The following is a 27,148-nucleotide window of genomic DNA, read 5'->3' on the forward strand; positions in this document are numbered from 1 at the left end:
TCCAGGCAAGGGGATTAGGCTATTAAGCCGATTAAAAGAATACCTTTTGATTCTGAGCTGCTATTTTTATGAACTGTATTCTCCTTCCTAACTGCACTCAACAAATATCCCAATTAGGTTAGCAAAGCTTCAGCCAACAACCCATCAGCCACCTTTTTAACTAATAAGTAAAACGCAGAAATATGAAAATCAGGATAACTGCCTAATTTTTTCAGAACTCTTAAGATTTTATATATGTTTATACAATACTTTGGTTTACAAATGCATTTTATCTGTTGACTACTAAATAAAATGTCTGGCAAGACTCATATTGACCCACACCCTATATTCTACATGCCTATGTGGGTAAGTAAGCTCCTTCCCTTTCATTACAAATCCTAGCGCAGCCTTCTTGGGGTTTTTTTTCCAAATTCACAGTTTCAGTTGCTCCTCTCCAAGTCAACCACTGATTATCTTTCCCACTGAATTGACACACCGTTACCTTCATCTGTTAATATAGATAAAATGGGCTTAGACTACTCACAGTACAGTAAGCCTTCTGAAAACAAAAGCTGGCCTCATGATCCTGTGGTTACAGTAATTAATTCATAATGAGCTGTCACATTAATTAAAATTTGACAAGGAAAACAGATGCACTGGGAGTTCATCTGTGCAGGTCCTACCTTCACTTTAGATACAAAGCCAAGCTACAAACCTTCAGCTGCTAATTCTATGAGCACTATGCAGGATCAGGCCCTTCACATTGCCAAACATCATATTCTCCTAAACCTCCCTTTGGACACTTAAACAAGATCAGTCTCAGAGTGTGTTCAAATGCAATAACCGCTTTTGTTTATCTGAAGCATAGTTTAAATATTACTGGAGATTTCTAAATATTGCTTGACTAAAAAAAGTTATACATGTACATAACTAATAATATTAGAAAGATTTGTTTGTCCAAAGGCCAGTCAGGAATTCAAGTTATGCACTTTATCAAGCAGGTCAAACACAGTTCACCTGCTTGTTTAAACAGAATATTATAGATCTGGGGGAAATACATTAAAGTCGCTCATGAGTAAACCGAAGTAACATTTTAAATAGTAACTTTTGTACACATCAATTCAAACATCACCTAATGCATTTACAGAACACAGCTCTTTCTATGATTGTGCTTCTATATACAAGCAGCATGCTTTCTCCACCACCATCAGTTACTCCTCATAAATCTTGATAGGTACTGAACAAGGTTTAGAATCTCTGCTTTCCATAAAAAGAAGAAAAGCACAATAAATACTTAGTCAACTTAATTTCCGCCATTGTCAGCATTAATCATCTTCCAGAAGCATAACCCAGCCAAATTTTGGATCAATAATACCAGGACACAGATTTTTCACTGTCCTAATACAGGAGCAATTCATGCCATTACCTGTGAGTAACCTGGGTTCCCCGTAAGCTGGACATCGTCTCCTCTAAGTTCTGTCGAAGATCAGCAATGTTCTTCACAGTTCGCAAGCGACGCGTTTCTGGATCCTCCCCTAAAAATGGAAAAGAAAATTAAAAGATAAAGAAATAACCTATATTAACTGGCAATAGCACATGGGATGAACCACCATCTCTTCATGGGTCTAAGTCAAGTACAAATTCCTGCCTTTATGTAACTTATATATTATTTATAAAGAGAATATGATGTTAGATATCCATTGGAGAGCGACTCCCATTGGGCAAATTCCATTCATGCAGAAGGTCCTTCTGTTTGCTTGCTTGCTTTTTGGTGGGAGCTCAGAATAATTTTCAGGCCTGCAACACATTCAGGTGGCCACGTTGCAGCTATCTTTCAACAGTGTAGGAGCCAACATCATAGAAAACTTTCCAAAATTAGAAAAACAATATTCAAAGGCAAACTATGTATTATTTCTGTTCCTAGTGCCACACTTACTTTCCTATCTTTTACTTAAGAATTACTTGTGCTTTTAATTCCTTGGTATTATTTTAAAAAGGTCCATTTGAAAACAATGTTTTTCCTGTTTTTAACTACAAAAGAACTACAAAACAACACAAAAGAAAACAAAAACGCACTTCCAGTGGCCTCAATGGAATTTATTTCTGCTTGCCTGTCTCTGCAATCAATTAAAAAACCACTTCAGGTTGCTAACTCAGCTGTATGTTATCTATTTAGCTCCTTCAGTGTTGAAAAGAAGTGACTTATGATTCTTAATGGTTCCATTGTGCATATTGTACGCATGTAAACTGAAATAGAAAGCCTCCAGAGAATGTATCAGAAACAACTCTGCTCATTAAACTAGGTTCTTTTCACAGAAGGAAATAATCTTATTCCAGTATACAACCAACATCTAACTGGCAAAATACTTAATACATCAAATTTAGCCATTTTTTTTATTATACTTCAGTCTTGCACATTCTTTAAATAAGCAGCCCCTTTCCCCTAAAAGCTACCATGACACTGTGAAATGAACTAATCTACAAAACTGCTAGTTTAGATGGCTGTCCACACATTGCATAAATCAGAAATTTTAAATGGTAATGATGGATTAATCAGTCTCCAAACTTTTGCTATTTTGTTAAAAAAAAAAAATCCTTCCCTGAGAACAAAGGCCTCTCATGGTAGCAGAATTCAAACTTCTCCATGTTAGCCCATCAACATGCTGCAGACCTGCCTAAGATGTACCATTCTAGGGAAGAGAAGACAGACCATGGATTGGGTGAATACATGAATGACTCGTGCCTCCCAAAACTGGGGGCACCATGGCGGCGAGTGGGGACCTCCTACAGCCGCCAGTGTTGGTGTTGGTGGTGGGGGGCAGGGGGAGGGAGAAGAGTGGTGAGTGGGGACTGCCTGCAGACGCTGCCGGCTGTGTCAGATGCGAGGTGAGAGTGAGGGGTGAGTGGTGACTGCCCAGAAAAGCCAGCGGCAGCTTCAAAGGTGGCCAATCTGAGGGTGGGGCATGTGTCCCCCCCCATACTCCCCCCTACACACACATCACCTATGGGTGAATATGAATCTTTCTGAAAAAGGGAAGACATGCAATTAGGTCTGTCTGTACCAGGGTGACAATAGGTTTCAGGCAGGTTGGAAACGAGCATGCCAAACTGTACCCAACTGAGTCTGCTGACATGTTCCAGCACCAAAGGATCAATAATGGGACTGCTTCAAACTCATCTCCAGCATCTGCACACTCAGGCCTGATGGAAGGCTTGAAAGTAGGCACTGGGGACAAGCCCACAGTAGCCCCACTAATGAACTTCCAGCTCTGGAACAGCTACTTCCTCCCACCACAATATAGACAGGCCTTAATTGATCCCTTGTTGTCTGTCTCAGAAAGGACAAGGCTGGAGGAGCATGTTCATGACATTTTTCAATATGCGAAATTCATATTGACACTAACAATGCATTTCACATAGATAGGGAGTCGGACCTAACAAATATATCATTTCATGGAAATTGTTTAATTGACTGTCTCCTGAGAAACAGCCAGTTCCCTGTGCTTTTCCATGGGGAACTGGCTATGTTCAAAAAGCCAGCAAACAGCTGGCAAAAAGCTGTCTTCTAGAATGGCAGGGGGAGGGGGAAGGGGGCAAAGTGAGAAAAAAAAGGCAGACTACCCCACCAAAAGTCCCCTTCTCCTGAAGCGGAGGGAGACAGTGTGCTGCACCCTCTGGGGTGCTGGCATGGTGTGTGAACGGGTGAGGGGGAGGGTGGAAAGTGCATGCAGCAGAGTTCTCCAGGCAGTGTGGTCCATGCTGCCCCTATGGGACTCCACGTGGGGCCGAGCCCCACTTGCTTGTGGCGTAGCAGCCCATGCCACACTCCTCCTACTAGTGCCTATAGCCCAGCCAGGTGCTGCTGTGCGCCCCCTGCCTCCAGTTTCAGGATTTGGAGCCAGACCGCCATGCGCCTGCTGGGAGTGGCATGACACAGTGCAGCAGGAGCAAGAGGAGAGGCTGCTTCTGGGAACAGCTGGCTGGAAGCTGCTCCTGCTCCTGCCCCAGCACATGGGACTCCAGCTCCAGCCCCTGGGAGGCAGCCAGGAGCTGAACCCAGAGCCCTGGCAGTGTGCCAGGAGCCCCTTGGCTGAAGCTGCTTGCCCACCTGCCCACCTAGAATGCCATGGTGCAGTATGGCATGGTGCAGCAGGGGCATAAGCAGCTTCCAGTAGGCTGTTCCCTGTGCAGCTGCAGCCTGCCAGGTGCTGCGCTGTACCTCCCACCTCCACCACCAGCTCCTCCTCTTGCTTCTGCTGTGCTGCCCTGTGCCACTCTCAGTAGGCACACAGGGGCTTAGCTCCAAATCCTGGAACTGGAAGCAGCTGGCACACACCAGCTCCTGGCCAGGCTGGAGGCACCAATGGGAGTTTAGTGTTGGCTGCCCCAGTGTGAGCGAGAGGGGCTTGGCCAGATCTGGCACCCGGGAGCTCCAGATCTGGCACCCAGGAGCTAGCACCCAGGAGCTGAAGCCGGAGCCTCATGTCCTTTGGTGGGAGCTACCCAGCTGAAACTACTCGCCTGGCACAGTGCAGCATGGCACAGCAGGAGCAAGATCAAAAGCAGGAACCACTACTGGAGGTGGGGGGCACAGAGCAGCACCTGGCTGCAGCTGCATCAGGAACAGCCCTGGCAGAAGCTGCACACTGTCTGGGGCCTGGACCAGCAGGGACTGGTAGGAGCATGGTGCAGGCTGTCATGGTGCAAGTGGGCAGTTATGGCCCCATGTGGAGTGCCACAGGGGCAGCTGTGGGCTGGATCCAGTCACCTGGTGGCCCGGATCCAGCCCAAAGGCCATATTTTGCCCACCTGAGGTAGGGCTTTCAATCAATGCCTGGGAGGGTGGGACTTTTGGTGCCCCTCAGCTAGAGGCATGGGGGAGGGGAAGGGGCGCTTTGCTCCACCTTCAAAATGGCAGCCCTGACTGTGATACGGCCATGAAATCAGGGGCCCCAGCCATGTTACAGCCTTGTAATCAGCCACCAGAGCCCACGAATTTGGTAGGTCCCTACACATAGACCACCCAACCATCAGATAAATAGGACTTCCAGCCTCAGCTAGATTGGAAATGGCAACCTAACAAACTCAGCTCCCCAATCCATAGAGACCCCGGGAAGGAAAAAGTTTGCATATATTTACTGGTCTAAATATTACTAAAGTGCCAAAGAACATTAAAATATTTATAAGACTAAGGCCTGATAAAGGGTTGTGGTGCTCTTTCACAGATCATTTCTTCCATAGATAGGAAAGTAAATGGAAGATAAGCTATTAAGAACACAGATAAGAGGCTTAGCTAAAATGAAAATAGTTGAAGTTATGTGCTTTGAGAGGCTCACTTACAAAACTAAATTGGAGGCAATGTTTTTCTCAGCACAAAGTCATACTCAGACAGATATTATAAAGGTCCTTTGTAGAAGTAAACAGATGTTCCACAAGAATATTCACTTAAGTTAGATAAAAAATTAATTGCTTTTTTGACATAGAGATTATTCTCGTTGTGAATATTTAGTAAATATTGCCTGCAAATTGTTTAAACTTTTCCACATGTATTTTCTTTCCTCTTCATATGCACATGCGAGCCAATAACATCAATGATTGTTACATGCCTATATGGAGATAATAAGAGACTCCATAGTCTGCCATATGCTTATTATATTTTCTCTTTCTTTTTGGGTGAAGAACAGTTTTGTTTGTTGGTTTTTCCTTACTTCTTCTTAATGGATTTACCAATGCCTGTTAAATTTATCTTTGAAAATTTGCCTCTTTCAATCTCCTGTATTTGATGATCTATAGGTTGTCCCACTGTCAGGTATATTTTTGATCTCAAAACAATACATATTAGTAAAATAATAACAATATGCACTTATGTTTTCCATTAAAGACTAAAACTCCTATGTAAGCTAGGTATCATTCCCATTTCACAGCAAGGAGAACTGATGGATATCCAGGCTGCTATGCTCAAAGTAATGCAATGACAGCACTGGGGAAAAAAACAAAAATCATACAAGCAGGCCAATACTCAATCCCACAACCTATACAGCAATGCACTATCTTCCATATTTATATATATGACCTCCATATATCATATATATATGAATGCTCTCCAAGACCATAATGCTAGTGCTACTTATCTGTTTAATATTTAATTAATGTATACATAAATTATATATGCAGATGCAAACATGCATGTATTTCCTCCACTCTCTTCCTCACCACTAACTCTGTGTTTTAGCTCGGCCACCAGAACACCTAAATGCAGGTATAAATGTGGCAGAGGCAGAATATATAATGGAATATGAAATTAATCCAAGTTGTAAGAGTTTTAGCTTCATGACTTCCTAAGCAGGATGACCAGTCCCAAGCAATTACACTGGAAGTTGCATAGACTAACAAGATAGGAACAGCACAGTGTAATTCCAAGCACAAGATCTTTCAAAGAAATGATTAGATTATTAAACACACACGCACATCCCTAAAAATACACGGGTAAAAAGATGAGAGCACTCCAAAGATTCACCAGCACAACTGTAATTTCTAATAAAACTAAACATTATACTGAATTAATTAACCAGGTAATAATCACACCTTAATTTGTGACCAAGCTACGTGTTCAACCAATGAATGGCATGATAAAACAAGCAATAAACTACAAAGTTATTGCACAGAAACTATGTAATAATTTTATAGCTTGTACTAATCACTCCATCAATTGGACGTGTGGCCAAGCGCTCCCCTGTGGCTGGGAACCCCATCAACTGAGAGATTTCCAGCCACAAGGGTGCACCACCCACTGGTGACAGTGTTTGGGACTTGCAGCAGGAAGAATGCTGCCCTTGGCAAGTCTCCTCGGCTGCGGGGGTTGCAGCAGGGACAGCATCTTCAGTTGTGGGGCTCACAGGAGGGACAGTGGGAAGAAAGCTGCTTCTGCTGTGAGCCTGAGGAGGTGCTGGGCTTGCAATGGGGGCAGTGGGAGAATGTTGTCACTACTGCAAGCCCCATGGCCAATATTTGCTGCAGGTTTCATAGCAGGGGAGAATGTGTGATGTCCATTGTGATGCTCATGGGGTATGGGGCTCACAGCAGTACAAGTATGCCACATGCCCCATGCTCCCCCCACTGTTAGTCCCACAGCCGATGATGCTCACAGCAGGGGCAATGTTCCTGGTGCTTCCCCTGCTGCAGGCCCCACAGCAATATTGGCTGTGGGGCTCGTTGTCGGGGTAGTGTGGGGAATGGTGTCCCCACTGCTCACAGCTGTGAAACCCAGTGCAGGGGGAGCCTGGGATCGTGACCCCAGGTTCTCCCTGCACTGGCGGTAAGGCATGGTGGGATCTAATGCATGGTCCCACAGTTGTGCCTTTTGCCATGCACACCAGGAAGTACAATTGTGGGATCGCACATTAGATCTCATCACACCTTTCAATGCAGGGGTAGAGGGGCTCTTGGTTGCAAAAACAAAATAAATGCCTTGGTTATTATTGTTAAGCTTAAAAGTAGCTGTGAGTATGTTGCTAATAAGCAGCTATTTCTTCAGTGGCATGAATTTCAGAACACATAAAAACACATTCATTACTTTACAACCCATAGCATCCTAATCACAATTGATTACAGCGTGTGTGCACTGGTTTGTATAAAATGAACAGCAGTAAGCCAAAAGTTCATTTTACTTTTCTGAATTCAGTAAAGACATTATTCCAGTAATTTAGTCATCAAACTGATGAATGTGGGAAGGATCTCTACTTCGTTTTTTATTTTTATTTTTTTTTACAGATGTAGCCTAGGCAGTTATTGATTTATGATAAATCTGAAATTGTTAGAATTTCAGACTTAACCCCCATTTCTTTATGCTTTAATTATAAATCTGGGAAATTCAGTAAATAGAACCAAAGGACACAATTTCTCAAATTACTTAGATTGAATATGAATGAATGATGGATGAAAGGGAACAAATTTCAGAGTTGGCTCCTTGAGATCTCTAGGAAGATGCTAATTACCCTCAACTCATAATGATTTCAGTGCAATGGTTGTAGTGCTCAGCATATTGTTGTCCAAAAGTCCAATATTTCCTCAGTTACTATTTCTGAAGAACCAACTGAATTATCAGAACTTGTCAAAAATAAGGCACTAGGAATACGCACTAGGCACTAGGAAAATAAGGCACTAGCTTCACTTCTCTTGAAAGAAGGAGCCAGTGGTTTCAGCTAAACTCTATTTAGCCCATATTCATTTATATAATTGAGGGATAAAGTTAACTAGTGGTATTCCAAGACCTACCTGAAAGGTCTTCAAGACCAGGCTGTCCAGTTTTAGTGTAAAGGGCAGAATCCATGCTCACCCCTCCGGTGCTGGACTCAGCCGTTACATTCCCTTCAGTGTCTGTCTGTGATCTTAAAGGCAAAACAAAATAGAGATGTGCAATCATTCACAACCAAAAATAAAACAAATATAACATCTACAAAACTGCAGCTGCCATCATCCACTGTGCCCTTCTCTCTAAAATATACTAGCAGACTGACTCTACATAATTCATTAGTCCCACGTTGAGCTATGTCCTAGAAACGGAAACAAGCACTGAACTGTAAAGAAAAAATGAAATATTCATAATCAATTGTAGGTTTCCAGTTCCTCAGACAAGGTTCTAAAACACTTGGGTTTTAGCTAAAACTACAGTCTAGTCAGAAACACACATTGTGTCTGAAATGCTGATATTAACTACCTGCAAAACTTACACTATAAAATGAAAAGTAGGTTGTGTATACCTGTGCAGAATTCCCTTTGCTGACTAGAAGCACTACCAGCTGTCATTGGAAAATAAGCCAATGCATAAAATGATCCTCAACCCCAGTAGCATACCTAGGGTGGGGTGACTGGGCCAGCTGCCCCAGGCACTGACTTACAGGTTGGGGAGGAGAGGGGAAATACTGGCGTTGCAGCTGTGCAATCACACTGGCAGCACAGTGGCAATCAGAAGTCACCACTGCCCCAAGTGTCCAGCGGCACTATTTTGCCTTTACACAACCCCAGCCTATGTTCCAAAGTTCTGAAGCTATCAATGAATGAAACTTGCTCTCATGAGAGTTTATTTTTCAGACGTTATCAGCATAAACTGTGATCATTTTATTTGACTAATTATACTGAGTTTTGTACTTTAGGAATGCATTAAGATTAGAAATCTACCTCTCCAAGTGCACGACCTCAGTGTCTAGATAGAGGGTTTAGCAGATATTTAACCACATACAATTTTTGGAATCACTGGAAAAGCCATGTGAAACATACAGCAAATTACTTTTCTAATTTAAAAATATAAGAGAAAATGAGATATTTACAACAGACCCTCTTGTAAAATCTGGCATACTTGCAAAGTAGTGAAGTTGGTGGATCTGCTCCTGGCTTGGAGAGACCAAGCATATCTCCTTTGCTACCAGCTACACACATTGCTGCTTGTGTAGGGATTGCAGACAGAGGAAGGTGCCATATATATCCAAGCAAGGTTCTTTGGGTAGATGTGATATCTTTTATTAGACCAGTTGAGTAGCTGGAAAGTAGTCCTTGGCAAGCTTTCAGGTGCAATCACCCTTCTTCAGTCATAGGAAATCTCTGTTGTTCTGAGACTCCAAGAAACACCAAAGACTCAGAACAGCAGAGACTTTCTATGCCTGAAGAAGGGTGATTGCACCCGAAAGCTTGCAAATAACTTTTTCCCAACTACTCAGTTCGTCTAATAAAAGATGTCACACCTTCCCAAAGAACCTTGCCTGCCTATGTCCTTAAACAAACACTGCTACAACCAAAAACCCATATATATCCAAGAATTCCAAGGTAGTGAATTGCCAAGAGCAAACCTGAGGCTCCTGCTGTAACCCAGCTCAGTATGGCAGCCTGTCCTGCAGATCCAGGTTGATTAATCTGCTATAGCTTTGCCCTTCTTGGCTTAGGCAGCGGAAGCCCATGCATTAACATCAAGAAACTTTAGATAAAATCCTCGATGCTAAGCACCTACTAGTATTATAAAGGATGTGACCCTGAGATTGAAAAGACAGATATGCCCTTAACAGCTGAACCTTACATTTAACAGGAAAGTTTAGACACTAAAACATAAAATGATGCTACAAATTTATATTCTTCAGGACTTGCAAATAGTCACTTACTGTTCATGGCTGGAGCCCATTTTATTAAGCATATTTTTACTTTGCTCTCTTAGAAAATGATTATGATACATTTGGGCCTTTCACGTTTAGTTTTGACCTTTCACTGGCTTGGCAAGTAAAACATATTTTCTGAAGTTTGGAACAGCTTCCTTCCCCTGGCAAGACTATGCAGCTTGTTTTGTGCCTTTTGAAATGTCAAATAAATATTACCTTAAGACTATCAATATATTGCAAGGATTATAAAAATTTTATCAGCCCAGTTTTCATGCCTCAGATGATATCTCTGTTCAAAATACTAAACAGAGATGAGCATCAGGTTGGTTATTATAGCGGTTTTATTTTGGCTTTTGATAGGACATTATATTCATAAGCAGTCTTCAACCCAGTGTCATATGAACTCATGTTTGTAGAAATAAAAAAAGGAACAGCCAGTTCTTTCTATCTTTAGTTACAGTATTATAATCCTCTGAATGACACTGGCCCTCACTAACTCTCAATAAAGAGTTCAACCTTCAATGAGTTCTAAACACTCTTGGTGCATTCCACTATCTACCAATGGTAAGATGCTGTAGTGACAGTGATAGGAACAGAGTACATTGGGAAGCAAGGTGAATATGGAAATATTAGTAACTTCAATATGAATTTTCTTTAGTGCCAAGGATAATTTAATAACAGCATGTATTTTCAGCAGGTTCATCATTCACACTGGCCTATTTTTATGTGCCTGCATAGGGACAGGGGCTAAAAGACATTCTGGCCCTTCTTTCCTTGTTATGTTCCCATATAGCACTAAGCAATCCTTTTGATTCCTTGAATATATGAACTGTTCCGTGAACTTTCACTAAAGGTCAGTTGAGGTACTAGGACTATGGTGCAGCTCTCCTGACTCTGCCCCTGCTAACCAAGCAAAGCCCATTCAGTGGGGAGCAAATACAAGCATGGAGCAGCAGTCATGTTCCTCCTCTGTTCCTAGGCCCAAAGGAATTTTCTGAACATGTTCTGGCACTGGGAAAGCACCATGACACATCAAACCAGCATAATCAACAAAATATTAAAAATGGCCAAGGCAGCTTTGGCCACCTACAGAAGAGCTCCTAACATTGCAGCTACCAGTGAAACAAAACTAGTGTCAGAAACAGTAGACATTTTTAGAGGTATTATACCTGCTGAGGTACTATGCTTAAGACCTCCTGCTACTCTGTTTAGCTGTGCTCTACCAACTGATTTTAAACTTACTGCCACAGTCGAACAAAAGGAACGTTGCACCTGAAATGCAAGCACTACTACATACATACCATTCATTAATATTACAGAATCAGCTTTTCTCAAACCGTTCTGTCAGAGATACAGCAACTCTTTGCTTCCCTAACTTTCAGGGATACTATAAATTTCGAGTTTGACAACAGTTTGAGAGAGAGAGAGGCAGTTGGCCAAGTTAGTCCAAAGTCAGACAGAAGGCTAGGTACAGCTGCATAGCAGAAGTTTTCATGAGCATGAGGTCATGTAATCAGATTATGATTATTTAATTTAATTGTAATATATTTTAAATTATTTCATAGCAGCCTTTGTGCTAACAGTAGAACTAAAGTGGCTGTTGTACAACTTTTAACTTGCATTCCCAAGTAACCACATGATAAATGAAGTTCCCTATAAAAACACCAAGTGCAAAACATTATACTTGAGGAGTTGACCCTACCTGTACATGAACGGCGCAACTGTGGCAGTGTTCGGGTGGCTGTATTGCTGTTGGGGATGAGGTAGCTGAACACTCACAGTATTGCTTCCTGTAGTCTGTGTGGTACTAGCTGGCCCACTGACAGCTTGGGTGCTGCTGCTGCTGCTAAGAGCAGATACCCCTCCTATCCCTTTTCCTTCTGAGGAGGCTAAACTTGAAGTGGAACTGGAATTCCTGCTGTCTAGTTGGGTCTTCTGATGAGAGAGCCCTGAGCCAGGTTTCCCACTGCGGCTTCTCTCACCTTCCTTTGAAGAAGTTGGGGCACTTGAGGATTTCCCTGTGGTGGTTTTCATTCCTGGTTTTGGTATTCCACTGTGCGAAGGGGCAGAGGCCTCCTTCTTGGCACTATTCAGCTTTCCTCCTTTAGGGATAAAGCTTGCAATCTTTGAGGACTTTTTTGGCATCTCTGTTGCAGCTGGTGCTGTCTGTTCTTCTTTTGGCTCCTCTTTCACTTCCAGCTTCTCCGTTACAGATGTTCTTTTTACCATGTCTCTACATGTATCCTTTTCTTTCTCTTTCTGCTTCTCTTTCTCTTTCTCACTGCCCTTTGGGGAACTTTTCTTATTAGTCAGTGCGCGGCTAAAAGTTCTTTGTGCAATTCCCTTGAGTGCAATTTTGGGACTACTGGATGTTGGTCCTGGATTATTCACATTCCGGTTTGAAGCATCAATCTCCTCACTTTCCTCAAAGCTGGGAAGTGTCTCAAGTCTTTCACAGCTATTATCCCGAGACCCTGAACCTTCCAGGGTTGTCCCACCTGCTTTGGAGCCTCCTTTGCTATTGAAGAGTTTTAATTTCTCAAGCATGGATTTTTGTCCATTAGGAGTTGCTTTGACCATTTCCGTTGGTGGTTTGGGAGGCTCTGGCACTGGCTGCTTTACAGATAACATGGAAGACGTGGCTGTGTGCTTAGCGCTAAGGGACTTGCTGCGCCAGGGCTTAACGGCAGAGCTGGGCTGGGGTATGGCCGATGAGTTATTGCAACTAACAGCATTTGTAGTGCTGCAGCTTTGAACTGAAGATGGTACATTTTCATTCATTCCTGTCGGCTGAGAGGCTGTACTGTCTTCTGGCTCTGGGGAAGAAGGAAAAAAAAAACACTTAGTAGCACCCAGTATTAAAACAGCTCCACAACTTCTCTCTGTGGTAAAAGAAAAGGTGCTTTAGACTACTAATATCAGCAAAGAAAGAGAGGTATTGTTATTACAAACTATAGCAGTTATGATGAAGAAGGACTTCTGTTGTTTTCATCCCCTGAAACAAAAGAACAACAAACTCCTACCATTCAAATGTATTCAATTTTGCAGCATTCCTGGATCAACCTAAACATGGAAAAAATGCATGTGTTTCAGTGTCCTATATGTCTTCACTGCATTTTCATTAGCATGAACACAGACACTTCTATCCAACTAAGACTTTCCCTCAGCTTTTAGCAAAAGCTCTGCTGTCCAAGTTCACTTCTCAGAAAAACCTCAAGTATCTTTAAAATACTGCATGGAGAAAGGGAAAAAAAAATGAAGTTATTCCAATTAAGGATGGTTTCAAATTTTCATATCCATAAAAACAGAGGCAAACCCATTCTGCAAAAATAAAACCAATCATGCTCTTACTCATGCAGTGAACCTAAATGATACATCTTTATCTCATAACTAAATCCAGCTGTAAGATGAGCTAGTGGCAGTAACTGTAAACCCTTTCCCGGTAAGCCCCAAACTCCTATTTCTTTAGCTTCTGTGAATGTTTCTTGTTTTCCTTAAGTGACTAGTTTAGTGCCTAAAAAGAGATCCAAAGTCATACTCGTTTACTTACCTATCAGTGGCCACTTCTCTCCTGAAGTTTCTTTTTGCAAAGTTTCTCTTCTGGAGACGTTATTCTCTCAATTATCACCAACGTGTTTTCTGTTAAACTGCTCATGTTTCCAATTAACTTTTGTCATCCACGACTGTTCGCCTGCCCAGCAGCCCGCTGGGGATTAACGGCTTCTACCTATATTTCCCTGCCCTCTAGCAATAAAGTAAACTGTGTATAGAGCTGCTCTTTTTTAATTTAAAAATCAACAGCAGGGCAGAGTGTACGTTTTCAGCAGCACTATGAATTCAGTTCTGTAAATCATGAACCGCTGCAACCACACAGGGACTGTTTTACTTCACTTTCAGCTGCTCTCAGAAGATACAGCTCTGTTAACCTCACTTGTGTGATCCAAACCAGACCACCCGAAGATTTAAAGCACATACATCTTCATGACTTAGTGGAGATCCAAGTGTTAGAGATCCCTTTGTAATAAACTCACAGTCATTACACATTGTTATGTACTAAACGGGACAGCAGGAATTAATGATGATTTTTTTTTTTAAAAAGAGACTGCATAACTGAAACTGGAAAATTTCCAATGCTCTGTTATTAACTGCTACCAACTTGATTGGTTGGCCTCACTAGCTCTTTTCCTTCTGGAAAGTTTTTCATAAGTAGGTGGAGAGAGGCAACTGTTACTCCAGTTTACAGGCATACTAAGGGCCTGATTCTATACTCACTTCCCCTACTTTTACTGTACTGAAGGTCTACTGATTTTTAAAATCTTACTCCTGATATACTCTGGAAGGAAGAAGATTAAGTCCCAAGCATCACACATTTTACTTTGCCAGGTGACGCAGCAGCCTGTCACACTGCCGGGTCTCCCATTCATTCTGTCCAAGTCCTGAAGCATTCCACACTCCACCAGACAGAGCAGGAAATGCTGAAAAATGCACCTGGTGGTGCACCATTTTCTCAGTGCTGCCGTGCATTTAACTATTTATACAAATGCATGTGCCACAACGTTGGGCACTTTTTAAAGCACCCAGTGCTGCAGGGCAAACGTGTACAAACGCCCTAAATGTCAATACCATTTCTTATTAATACCATTTCTTGCCTGCACAGCTCTGACCTGCCACTAGATGGCTGGTGAGCAGGGATGTGAGCAGGGATGTGGCTAGGAGCCAGGATACTTGGGCTCAATCCCTGCTCTGAAGGGGTGGGAGGAGGGGCAGGGACTGGTGCATCCTGGAATGCTGGAGGACTGCGAATTGCTCTTTTTATCACCATGGAGTGGACTGAAGTTATCCTAATACAAGCAAGGTAGCACAGTCCAGAGTTCACCCTTGCCTGGAGTTTCATAACTTTAAGACACTCAGGCCCCTACAATACATTACACTCAAGACGTAACTAACTGGTTGTCTTAAGTTGTGACCTGGCCACACATTCAATCGATTATTGGTGTGATAAAATGCTAAGTCACAACGTTATTCTCCTTTGTGGCTGGTTCTTATTATGCCATGAACTGAACATGTGGCCAGATATGCCTCTGTGGCTGGGAGCCCCGTCAGCTGATGGGGCTCCCAGGCACAGGGGTGTACTATAGGCTCCCAAGGTTGGGACCCCACAGCATATCAAGGCTCCCAGCCCAAGTGCATTATGTGCCCCTGCACCTAGGAGTCCTGTCAGCTGAAGTGGCTCCCAGCCACAGGACCTTGTTACTTGCTGATGCAGCGGGAGACCAGAACCTAGTACTGGGCTCCCCCTGCACTAGCAATAAGGTATGATGGGATACTAAGTTCCCTTAGTATAATCTAGGTGTAACATATAACTTCACCCATCTTTCAACAGCTTCTTAACATACTCCACTGAATGCAGAATAAATTTGGAGTTAAAGGTAGGGAGGGAATAAATACTCCAAACCAGATTTTCTTTCTCTGTCTCAGTGCATATGGTACCTCCAGCTACTCTCTCTCCAGAACTGGTTGACAGGAAACACTGCAGAACTCACTGCTAGCTGCTCCACTGGCAGATCAGGGCAGAGGGCTGGGACCTATCACACCCCTGCACCTCTTTCCAAGCCCTGTGCCTCGATCACTGAACAGGGCATGGGGCTAAGACCTGCCCCTGACTGGGACAGTTCCCAGTCAGCTGCAGGCTTCATGGGGGAAGTCCACATGTGCAGCCTGGAGCTGGCTGGGGACTGCCCGAAACAGGACAGTTTCCAGGCACCTCTAGGCTGTACGTGCTTCCCTGGGTAGCCTGGGACTGGCTGGGAACTGTTCCGGCCGGAGGCAGGTCCCAGCCAGCTCCAGGCTGGGTGGCAATTGCAGAGCTGGGAGCAAGCTCCCAGCCCCCACTCCATGATCATGATTGGGGAGTGGGGGCTGGAAGCTCCCTGTTGCCAGGGCAGGGGGACATTGTCCCCACCCAGGCACACAGGGCAAGGACTGGGGAGCTTGTTCTCTGCCCAGCTCCATGAGCTTCCCAGCCTGTTCACCCTCAAGCTCTATGTTTGCAGATCTGGGTGGAGAACAGGCTCCCCTGCCCCTACCACCAGAGAGCTCCTAGCCAGAGCTCCATGGTCATGGATCTTCCAGAGGTAAGGGTCTCCTGGTGACTGTGGGGCTTGAGCTGAGAGATAAGGATCTCCCAGCACCAGCCCCATGGTTGCTGGAGCCAGTCCTGGGAGATAAATGTCTCCCAACCCCCTACTCCCCAATCACGATCTCAGAGCTGGAGACGTGTTTCAGTGAATGTCTTTTAAGGACAGTTCAATAATTTTTTTTTGGCTTTAGTGTACTGAAGCTTTTAGTTACTTTTCAAGTAAGTGATTTCAAAACAAGATACTATGAAGGACTGGTCCATCAGGGGCTATTAAACACAACAGTTAGGGGTATAATCTATCAATGGCAAATAGGAGAGTATAACAGAAATAATCACTTTATACATGCCATGTTTATTGTATTTTTTCCCTAAAGCATCTGCCACTTGCTGCTATTGTGATGTTGGGCTATCTTGATCTTTTTTCTGACCCAGCTTGGCAATTATTCTGAAATGGAATCTTCATACCAACATAATGGTATAACTAATTTCTGTCTCTCTCTTTTTTTTTTACTTATTTATCCCTGGAAACAGATCCCCCATGCCATATACTGGCTTGCATCCATAGATGCTTCTCAAGCAGATCCTGGGACGTCATTCGCCCACTATACTCGGCCTTGGTGAGGCCGCAGCTGGACTACAGTTTTGGGCTCCGCAATTCAAAATGGATGTGGAGAAGTTTGAGAGGGTGCAGAGGAGAACCACGCACATGATCAGAGGTCAGGAAAACACACCTGATGATGACAGGCTGAGAGCAATGGGGCTATTCAGCCTGGAAATGTGCAGGCTCAGGGGTGATCTGATGGCCACCTATAAGTTTATTGGGGGTGTTCATCAGGATGTGGGGGAATGACTGTTCACCAGAGCCCCCCAAGGGATGACAAGATCGAATGGTCACAAACTCCACGGTGACCGGTTCAGGCTGGACATAAGAAAGAACTTCTTCACTGTCCGGGCCCCCAAGGTTTGGAACAGACTGCCACCGGAGGCGGTTCAAGAGCCCACTTTGAATGCCTTCAAAACACATTTGGATGCTTATCTTGCTGGGATCCTATGATCCCTGCTGACTTCCTGCCCCTGGGGCAGGGGGCTGGACTCAATGATCCTCCGGGGTCCCTTCCAGCCCAAATGTCTATGAAATCTATACTTTATATGACATATCTCACAACCTTACCTCAGTACCATATCCCACCACTACTCTGGAAAAGGGCGTTCCTGTACACTTAGGTGTCACATCCTATGAATTAGATTTTACTATCTCTGTTTAACAGCAGGAAAACTTTGAAAAACTTTTGATTTGAAAAAGGCTACAAAGGGAATTAGAGTTAGGATTGAAGCTCAGGAGTTCCTTGTTTTCAGTCCTGTAATCCATCCCTCTTCTCTTGTCTCTTCACTATTAAACTTATTCTCCCTGACACAAGTCCAGTTCTAGAATTCAGACAAGGAGTGTCAAATTCACCCAGCCCCCTGGGCTGGCTCTGGATCACAAGGTTCCTCATGGGCCAAATTCAGATGTGGCAGCAGCAGCAGCAAGAAGCAGTGCCAGGGACCTAGAAGGGTTAATGCAGTCCCCCACCCCCCACATACACACATCCCTAACAGGCCTCTATGCCTCAGATTTCAATGGCAAGCCCTGAACCTGACTGCCTTACTCCCAAATTCCTGGTCCCTCTACAAGCCCAGCAAACCAGAAAACCCAACTCCATAGGCTGGATCCAGTCATCTGGACAGGCCATATATTCGATACCCCTGCAAACAGTTTATTCTTTAAAATTGATATCATTTGAGTTGACACCTTTTGCAAATTAAGATCAAATTCACTGAACAGTTTTGGCTGAAAAACATATCTTTGTGGATAGGATAGTTTTGCAAAATGGTCTTGATGGCTTTATACCCTCTAGTCCAGTAGTTAGGGTCCTCTCCCAGGATGTGGGAAAGCCAGTTTCAAATCCCTCCTCTACTTGAGGGGACTTGAACCCACATCTCCCAAGTCAATGAACTATCCGGTTGTGTTCAATCTGAACAAAAATGGTTTGCAATTATTTAGTTTTGGACCCTGAGACATCATGAATTATCTGCACAGCTCTGTATAATACCCTCTGTTCATCATCACACACTGAAAGCCAGGGCAAGTTCTCCTTTCACTGACAGTTGTGTAAAGCTAATGCTACCCTTCTAACTCTGGACAAGTAACTCCTGTTTCAGACTCGTGACAATGAAATGAAAGCAAAGACATGGTGTTTGAAACAATGAAATATTGTACATGAAGCTGTTTTATATGGTTACTGATATTTGCACCAGTCATTTTACAGGGCTCATTGATATTGAAAAATATCTGAGCCTGCTTCTCTGATTATGTTAAAAATATATAAAACCTCATGAAGACAAATGACCATACTTTGGAAAGGAGAAAAAAAATCATTAACATTTTCTAATGTAAATTCAGTGGAATATTGCTAATATTAAACTTGGATACAGTGAAAACCTTCAACTAGAAGTAAAGTCCATTTTTTTCAATACATTAAAATGTTTTAAATGCTAGGACAAAAAAACAGTTGAAAGGGGAATCGTTCTGTTGAAACAAATTACTTCAACATAAAAAAATTCCACTCCTTTAGGATTATCTGTTTTTTTCATACATAACCAGCTGGCTTGCCAATTTTTTACTCCTACTAAAATACCTATTTACACTGATTAAAAAACTGATCTTTGCTGTGGCAATCTGTATTAAAATGGGCTGTTTCCTAAAGAAGCAGGACAAAAATATGTAAAATACACTAGAGTGAAAGGGGAAAAGTCCATTCAAAAGAAAATAAGAAAAGTTGAGGGACCTTTATGAGTTTTATTAATAAAGTTCATTAATTCCCTTGTGTCACTTTGCAGGAGAGATGTTTTCTTTCTTCAGTAACCTGCATTAATTATAACTGACAATAAAAGAAACGTGTTCAAAATCAAAACACTGCTTAGAATAAATAATCATTTCTTTTCTCCTTTCAAAGGCAAATGTTGGTCTGAAGTCTATTTATTTCCTAGTGTTTCTATTAAAAAGGATGTTGGTGGTCTCGTCCCAATGCCAATATGCACTGTAGCACTGGTAAATCAGATTTCAGCAGCTCCTATAAAGCCTTAACTATATCTGCAAACCGATCCATTTGTGATGAGAAAAGAAAGGCTGGAGGCTTATGATTTAGATCTCCCATTGAAATCTTTGAGAGCACACATTATAATAAATGCTGGATAATATATATGCAATTTCCTTTCATTTGTCAAGTTAAGTCTAAACAAATGCATTCCAATTTGTTAAAACTAAATCTAGTCTTGAATAAAGTCACTATACACACCAAAAAATGTTCTTGTGATTACTTCTTGTTCAAAAGGTCAGTATCTTAATAGCACCTTTGCATTCAATAAATACAATTAAATAAAGCAAATAAAAGTATGCCCCTTGATTTCACAGCTACAGAGAATAAACAACACATTCTTATAGAGGGGTCAATACTTAGCCTAGTTCTGGGGAAGGCAAAATATGGCCCGTGGCCCAGATCCAGCCAATAAAGGGGCTTTGTCCAGCCTGCAGAGGGTCCTTCGGTCCCACCTGGCCCAGGCACTGTCCCGCCGTGGTGCGTCCTGCCGCCCTCTGGGCACACAGCAGGGCTGGGGCAGCTCTGCAGATGGACTGCCTTTCTAGGCAGCCCAGGCAGTGGCAGCTCCTTTTGGATGCCTCCGCTGCCACTGGCCCTAGCCTCATGGTACTGGTGGGGACCCACACTCAGCCTCAACCAAGCCCAGTACTTCAGGGCAGGGGCTGGCAGCTGCTGCCACCTGGGCTGCCTAGAAAGGCAGTCCAGCGTGGAGCTGCCTCAGTCATAGAATCACAGAATCATAGAAGTCGGGTCGGAAGGGATCTTCAAATCTGACCCCCCGCCTGGGCAGGAATAAAACTGGGCTCAAATGACTCCAGCCAGGTAGGCATCAAGCCTCTTCCTAAAGATCCCCAGTCCCTCTGCATACTCAGGGGGTGGCAGGACGTGTCACTGGTGGGTGGTGCAGAGCTGGCACAGGGGCCAGGTCAGGGCTGTGTGCATGGTCTGACTGATCTATTCCTGCCAAGGTGAATCCAGAGTGGGCTTGGCATGCTCACTGGGGTTGCACGCTGTTGGCGGTGGCAAGGAGGCGCTACAGAGCATGTGGGCTGCAGGCTGTTGCAGGATGGGATCGGGTGCTGACTGGCTCAAGGGGGCATGCACAGGGGGCTCCCTTGCATACCCCACCATACCCAAGAACTCTCCCCCACAAACCCAAAAACCATATCCACCCCCACATCACACATCACACAAACACTGCACTCACCCACAGTCCTCCCCACATGCACCACCTACACACACACCTGCTGGCCTCAGGGGGGACCCCTGCTCATTGCTATCCACACAAACCCCACCACACACACACACAACCACCCTCTTCCTTTACACACTCCATAAACCCCATACCTACCCACAGACACCCACACATCCCCACAAACACATCCACCCACCCACATCCAGACATACCCCAAACCTTCTCCCACAAACTCCATACCCATCCACCTACATCCCCTGCAATATACAAGAGTATATACAAGAGTAAGACCTTCCAGTCCCAAGATGGCAATCAGTGGCAGGGCACCTGTCAAGGGGCAGGGCTACCCTTGTGGCCTTCAACAGCTTGCCAAAGCTTATTAAGAGGCCCTGCAGCCAAAATAATTGCCTGCCCCTGGCCTAGTACATAGCTTGGGTCATTCAGGTATGCCCTCAGACCTCTGGAATAGCCATAGATAAGAAGGAAATATGTACACAACTTCCAGGTTAAAGAGTAGTATTGAACTGCTCTATGGGGTTTTTATATTTGCAAAATTCCTAATATCTTTTATTAGACCAACTAAAACAGTTGGAAAAATTTTTCTCTGCAAGCTTTTGGGTACAAACACCCTTCTTCGGACTTCCTCAGCCTGAAGATGGGTGTTTGTACCCAAAAGTTTGCAAAGAATTTTTCCAACTATTTCAGTTAGTCTAATAAAAAGAGATCTGATTTACCCAAAAAACCTTGTCTGCCTACAACCTATACCCCTAAACTGCTGAGTCATTCATGGCGGCAATGTCACCCTACTTCCTGTGTAGACACATGACTTGGGAGTCAATCCTTCTCTGTCCACTCACCACAAGGATGTAGATAAGAAGCAGTACAAAAGAAACCCTACAGAACAAGCCCCTTCAGAGTCAGATACCTCTGCCCGCCTAGCAGGAGTAGATCTACAGAGGTCCCAGTGGCACAGACATGCCCCACTTTTGGTCCATGCCAGAAGCAGTAACGGATTTTTTTTTGAACCCTGATTCAGTTAAAAAGCACAATCTGTCTTCCCACTCTTGGCACCCTTTTCCTTCCCCTCCATCTTCAGCAGCGCAGGCACCCCAGCACTGCCCCTGGCTGATGTGTGGAGGGTGGCTCCAGAGTCACTCCTGCTTGTTCCAGGCAGGAAAAGGAGCAGAAGTGGGCATAATCTTACTCTCTGCCCAGTTCCTTGAGTGTTCCTTGCCAGTCTGGGAACAAGCGTGAGCAGGCAAACCTGCCTTCTGCTGTCCTCTACTGAGTCCAGCTGCTGTGGCTCTAAAGCTCCTCCCTGCTATGAAATTAATTGGGAAAGTTATAGTTTGAGAGGGTTGTGGGGGAAGGAGAACCAGAGCTGAGGCAGTCACAGTGGCACCAGATGGTTTTCTTTCACTCTGAGCTTGTTCCCAGGCTGGTAGGGAACACACAGGACAGAAAGGAGGATCCTACCTGTTGCTTCTGCTGCCGCACCCTGCTCAGCCTTGCTGGAACAGGGCAGGAGTGGCTCTGGAGCCATCCCCCACTCACCCACCACCACCACCACCACCAGAAGCAGGTGGGGGAAAAGGCAAATGAGAGAGGCAGGGATGTGCTGCTGAGGACAAAGGAGGAGGAATGGGTGCCAAGAAGTGTGGCAGAATTCTTAGTTGATTTGGGGATGTCACAAAAAGTCTCTGTTGCTGCTCCCCAAACGCTCTGCCCGCCTGGGTGGAGGGGGAGCTGAGATGCACCCACCCCTGCAGTGCCAGTTGCTGCTCCTGCACCCCCCCTTCACAAAATCCTGGATATGCCTATGCCTCATAGTGATTTATCAGGCTTAGCAAAAATGCTTGGGGAATAGACTTATATATTTCTATTGAGAGTGTATTGTAAAATTGGAAATTTTCCACAAGCTTAAATAATGAAAACATGTGCAGCAAAAGCTGCTTCATGAGATAGCCCTGACACAAAGCCTTTTGTCAAATTTAGTAAAATTCCTGATTAACAAAATCAGGAAAAATGCTGCTGTTTATGGAGCTCTATAGCTGGAATGAGCAGACTGCCTGATAGGGCCTTCCCCTGATACAGGAAGATGCACTATCTTCACAGCGTATAATAACTAAGCCTATGCCACAATCAAAGGAATAACACCAAAAAAGGTGATTAATCAGTTTTTTCAAAGCAAAGCTTCCCAGACAAGGAAATGCTCTGTGATCCCACAGTAAAGTGCACAGCAAACATCTCATATAACTGCAGACAAAACTAATGCACTTCAACTGATCTGGATAGGATCAGTTGCTCTCAGTTTTACTTGCTGGTTTTTTACCAGGATGTTTATCCTTTAGCAGGTATTCAATTTATTGTAATATAAAACAAAAGTCAAATTTCTTCTTTCGAATCTGGAGTATTATTTTCACCCCATGAGGTAAGCTCTATCTGGTAACTTCAATTGCAGTTTTGGTCCCTTAGCACTTCTGAAAACCAGGACCAACTTCTGGGGAAATGTCAGCTGGGAGAATTGCATTCTGTAGTCTCCCCAGTGGTCACATTAAAGCTGCAATACATGAAACAACAGTTTAGTTGTTTGCTACTTTATTTTATCAAGACTCAGCAGTTTCAAGTCAGCAAGGAGTAGGAGTTGGAGCATAGACAACACTTTTGCCTCAATATTTTGACACAACTAAGACACTTGAATACCTTGTTGTTTTTGTGTAGTTACTGTAAAACTCAAAAGACTTCCCCATTAACTAAGAAAGAACAAGGTTAGAGAGACCTCTATTGTTTGCATATCAGTTACGTTATTACAAAATGATGAAACATTTGAGCTGCCTTTGAAAATCACTGACAACTTTTAATTTGGATCTTAGGAAATATCACTCTTAAAGATTTCTCTCATTTGTAAAAAATAAATCCCTAGAGCCCCAAAGGCATTAATGGACTTCACACAATGGGCTGAAACTACTGCTTTTCATGAAAATGCAGATCATGTCCATAGATTATTACAAACTTCTCTAATTTGGGGTCACTCAGGTATCTCATACAAAAATGCCAGCCACCAGGATAAAGTAAAAAACAGACACTGAACTGTCAAGCATGGACATCAAACTAGACATTTGTTTGTTACTGAAAAATGATTTACTTTGCTAACCCACAAAATTATGCAGTTTGCAAGAGTAATCATGAGGGAGAAGAAAGTAACACAGTTTAAAATACCAATTATATTTTTAAATGAATGAGTAGATCTAGATCTCTAAATGAAATCTAGATCTCTACCAATACTAGAATTTTGCTAAGGTGTGTGCTCACACTGATGCAGACAAAAGTATCTGTTAATCCCAGATAAACAGAATTAGTCTAGCCAAAGCCCACAGGTATAGATTTATTTTTGCTACACATGCTGTGGCCCTAGGCACTGCTCCCTTTTACAGATGAGCATTTCCTCTCTCTGTTCAATGAGACTTCTCTTCCAACTTGACCTAGCTTATTTCAGGAAGGTCCAGCACATGTAGTAGAAGAGAGGTATATATGCATTTTAACTGTGTCCTCATGAAAACTTCATATTTCATGGGACTTCCGTACAGAGAGGTCTACACTGTGGCTCAAAGCCCACAGCTTAGATCCGGGTGGCCAACCCACAGTATACATACCGCAAGTGGCATGCACTGCCATTGTGTATGGCACACAAAGGCTAATAGGAGTGATGCAGAGATGGCTGGGGCATGGGATAGGAGTGGGGCTGGAGCAGAGCAGCCAGAGAAGAGGGAAGGGGAAGAAAGTGGCCCTTGCTGACCTGCTTGGCTGCTCCAGTGCACTCAGCTCCACTGCAAAGGTTGGATAGAAACAACCCCGTGTGCCCAGCCAGACAAGCTGTATGCAGGACACAGACTGCACTGCCCAGCCAGAAGGTAAGACTGACCAACTTCCTTCCCTCTCAACACTCTCCAGTGCTTGGTACCCTCCCCTCCCCATAGCAAAGGGGATGCAGGAGTGGGGTTTGTCAAGGGAGAAAAATGTATCAGTTAGACCTCTGCCCTGGCCCAGCCCTGCCTGCCAATCACAGACCAGGACTTGCAGCAAATTCTGAGTCTGGAGGGCCTAGATTGAGACTGGCCACATCACTGCCCCTGGCCAAGTCCCTGGGCCAGGTGCTCCCACAAATACAGGAGGACACCCCTCCTGCAGCCCCACATACCCTGGTAGCTTCCCACACTGAGCCATCTGTCCGGGGTGCTCCCCCAGTTAACACTTGGATTCAGGGTTCCAATATCAATTGCCCAGCAAGGAGTCCTGAGACAAGGATACCATGGGGTAGCACTGTCTCAGGGCCAGCCCTCAGTAGCACTTCATCCCACTGCCCCATGGGGGTCACCCAGACCCTGAGGGTACTGCCTAACTGGGCCCTGAGGGTACAACTCCATCAAGAGAGTTCCCATTGAAGGGCTGCCTAGTAAAGGGAAGCAGGCTGTTCCAGAGGGCCCCAGTGACACCCTGCAGACAGCCTCTGGACTCCAGTTGTCCAAGGGTAAAAGTCATCCTGTCAGTGCCATGGGCTCTGTAGGTGCCAATTCATGAAGCCCTGCATATTCCAGAGTGCTGCTCCATCCCCAGACCCTGCTTGTTCTGTCCCATGGGAAATGTGGGCCCTGAAGCTGTCACTGGGCACATGGCAAGCCCATCACTGAAAGTATCTTTAGGTGCTTCAGTGAGGGCTGTCACACATGTAGCCATAAAATAATAAAGCGACTGCAGCTAGCTTCCATTAGCTTTGCTAGTAGGCAGCCATAGTTTTCCACCATTCTTTAAAATATTTATAAGGAATAATTTTATTTTTATTCTGAATTCTAAGCTAAGTGATACAAAACAATGAAACAGGGGTAGCCAAACTGCAGCACATGCCACAGGCAGCCACTGGGTGTAGCATATGTGCTCCTGTCACCTAAGAAAGGGGGTGCTGGAATGGAGGCTGTGGGGCTTGAGCCTCCAGCTGCGTAGGATGGAAGGGTGGTATGACGTTTCTGTGAGAGGAGCTGTCACAACCAGGAGCAAGGTTAAGACTTGCATGACCTTACAGCCGCTGACAAATAAATGGCTTTGGATTCTCACTCACCATATAAAATTGCAGCATTTTCAGGGCCAGGCAAGGGTTAACTTGGCTCTTGGCAGTGACTTCTCTGGCAGATATATTTTGCTGTTGCATTAATCTAGGGGGCTGCCATTCTGGCACCCCTTGGGATTCAAGCTATCAGGTACATCTCTGGAGACAAGGACCAGAGTAGCACCCAGGCAAAAAGGTGGGGGGCTTAACTTGTGGCACACCTGTCAAAATGCTGGCCACCACTGGCCTAGATGGAGACAGAAATGGAAGCACACCATATAGAAAGAGCATTACAGGGGAATTTTGTTGAGTCAGCTAGATTTCTTACAGTAGTGACACATGGGAGGTTCCAGTATGGGCTCTGCTATACCCTCAGCTTTATCATGGTGGGTCATAGTCTCAGCCCCATTCCATCTTTTTTGGGGTGGCTATGATGCTACCAGCACTAGCAACATGCAGCCTTGTATCCTTCAGCTCAGTCATGGCTGGCTCTTACACAAGCGGTCAGGTGGAGATTGAGATGGGAAAGGCAGTTGTGTAGGCTTAGCAGGAAAGCCAGAACTGAATGAACCATAGAGACTGAACCATCTCTTGCCTTTAAATGTGGCTCCTTCAACTGGAGGGGGGACACACTGAAATTATTCTAGGGCACTCAAGAAAACTAGATTACTGCTGTATCTGTTCTTCAGTTGTATAGTGGATTTCAGTGTCTATGCTTTATCTATATGATATAAGACCACTAACAGAACAAAGAAAGAAATCAAATTTAGCTATGAATTAATCAAACCCAACCATGAATCTCAGAGCCAACTCTTCATTTAAGAAGATAGTGATCAAGGTTATGTTTAAATATAACTGACTTTTTTTATCCTCTTGGCCTATGCAATAACACAGCTTCAACTAAATTTCCTGGCTTTTTTAGGCTGTTTCTAAACTATATATCCTTTTGTTTTGTTTTTAATATTTTTAAAGCTTATACCAACTATGGCAATGATTTTAGTCTTGTAAAGTTCTATTGCAATTGTTATTGAAACTTCAACCTCCTTCTGTTTAGGTAAAAGATCTGGGCATATTCTGAAATGCCAAATTCAGCCAGTTAAACAGTTTTAGGATTAAACACAGACATGATTTACTACATACTTGTATCTTGTCCTGTAACTGTACTGTACTGCTGGATTTACTCTGTGAGGTCTTTAAGCTGCCCTGTGGGCATAAACCCAATGTAAATATACTATCAAGATTAGCATAGATGGGCTAATTTTCCTCTAAAATATGCTTGATAGATAATAAATAGTCATATAATGGCCAATACAAAATTGCACTATGTGGGTTTATTAAAATCAAACCAAAAAAAATCAAATTACATGAATAAATAATCAAAAGCAGAAATGAATGCTGAAATGCTGTCAGATATGACTGTACTATAATGAACATTTTATGCTTAAAACACAA

General features: G+C 43.8%; 1 protein-coding gene across 4 annotated transcripts in view; it reads right to left on the reverse strand.

Annotated features, from left to right (window-relative positions):
- NAV2 (neuron navigator 2) overlaps window positions 1–27,148 on the reverse strand; it is a 406,244-nt gene that overhangs the window by 169,342 nt on the left and 209,754 nt on the right. For 3 of the 4 annotated variants that reach the window (XM_019551622.1, XM_019551621.1, XM_019551619.1), the window contains exons 7-9: window positions 11,824–12,937; window positions 8,254–8,366; window positions 1,406–1,514 (exon numbers count right to left, since the gene is read on the reverse strand). In XM_019551622.1, coding sequence (XP_019407167.1) covers window positions 1,406–1,514; window positions 8,254–8,366; window positions 11,824–12,937 — 1,336 coding nt within the window. Of the gene's footprint in view, window positions 1–1,405; window positions 1,515–8,253; window positions 8,367–11,823; window positions 12,938–13,671; window positions 13,913–27,148 lie in introns of those variants that run through there. The other variant, XM_019551620.1, reaches the window with a different exon arrangement.

The sequence above is a fragment of the Crocodylus porosus genome, unplaced genomic scaffold (assembly GCF_001723895.1).
Source record: "Crocodylus porosus isolate Cpor-Errol unplaced genomic scaffold, CroPor_comp1, whole genome shotgun sequence".
In the NCBI taxonomy this organism is placed as follows: domain Eukaryota; kingdom Metazoa; phylum Chordata; order Crocodylia; family Crocodylidae; genus Crocodylus; species Crocodylus porosus.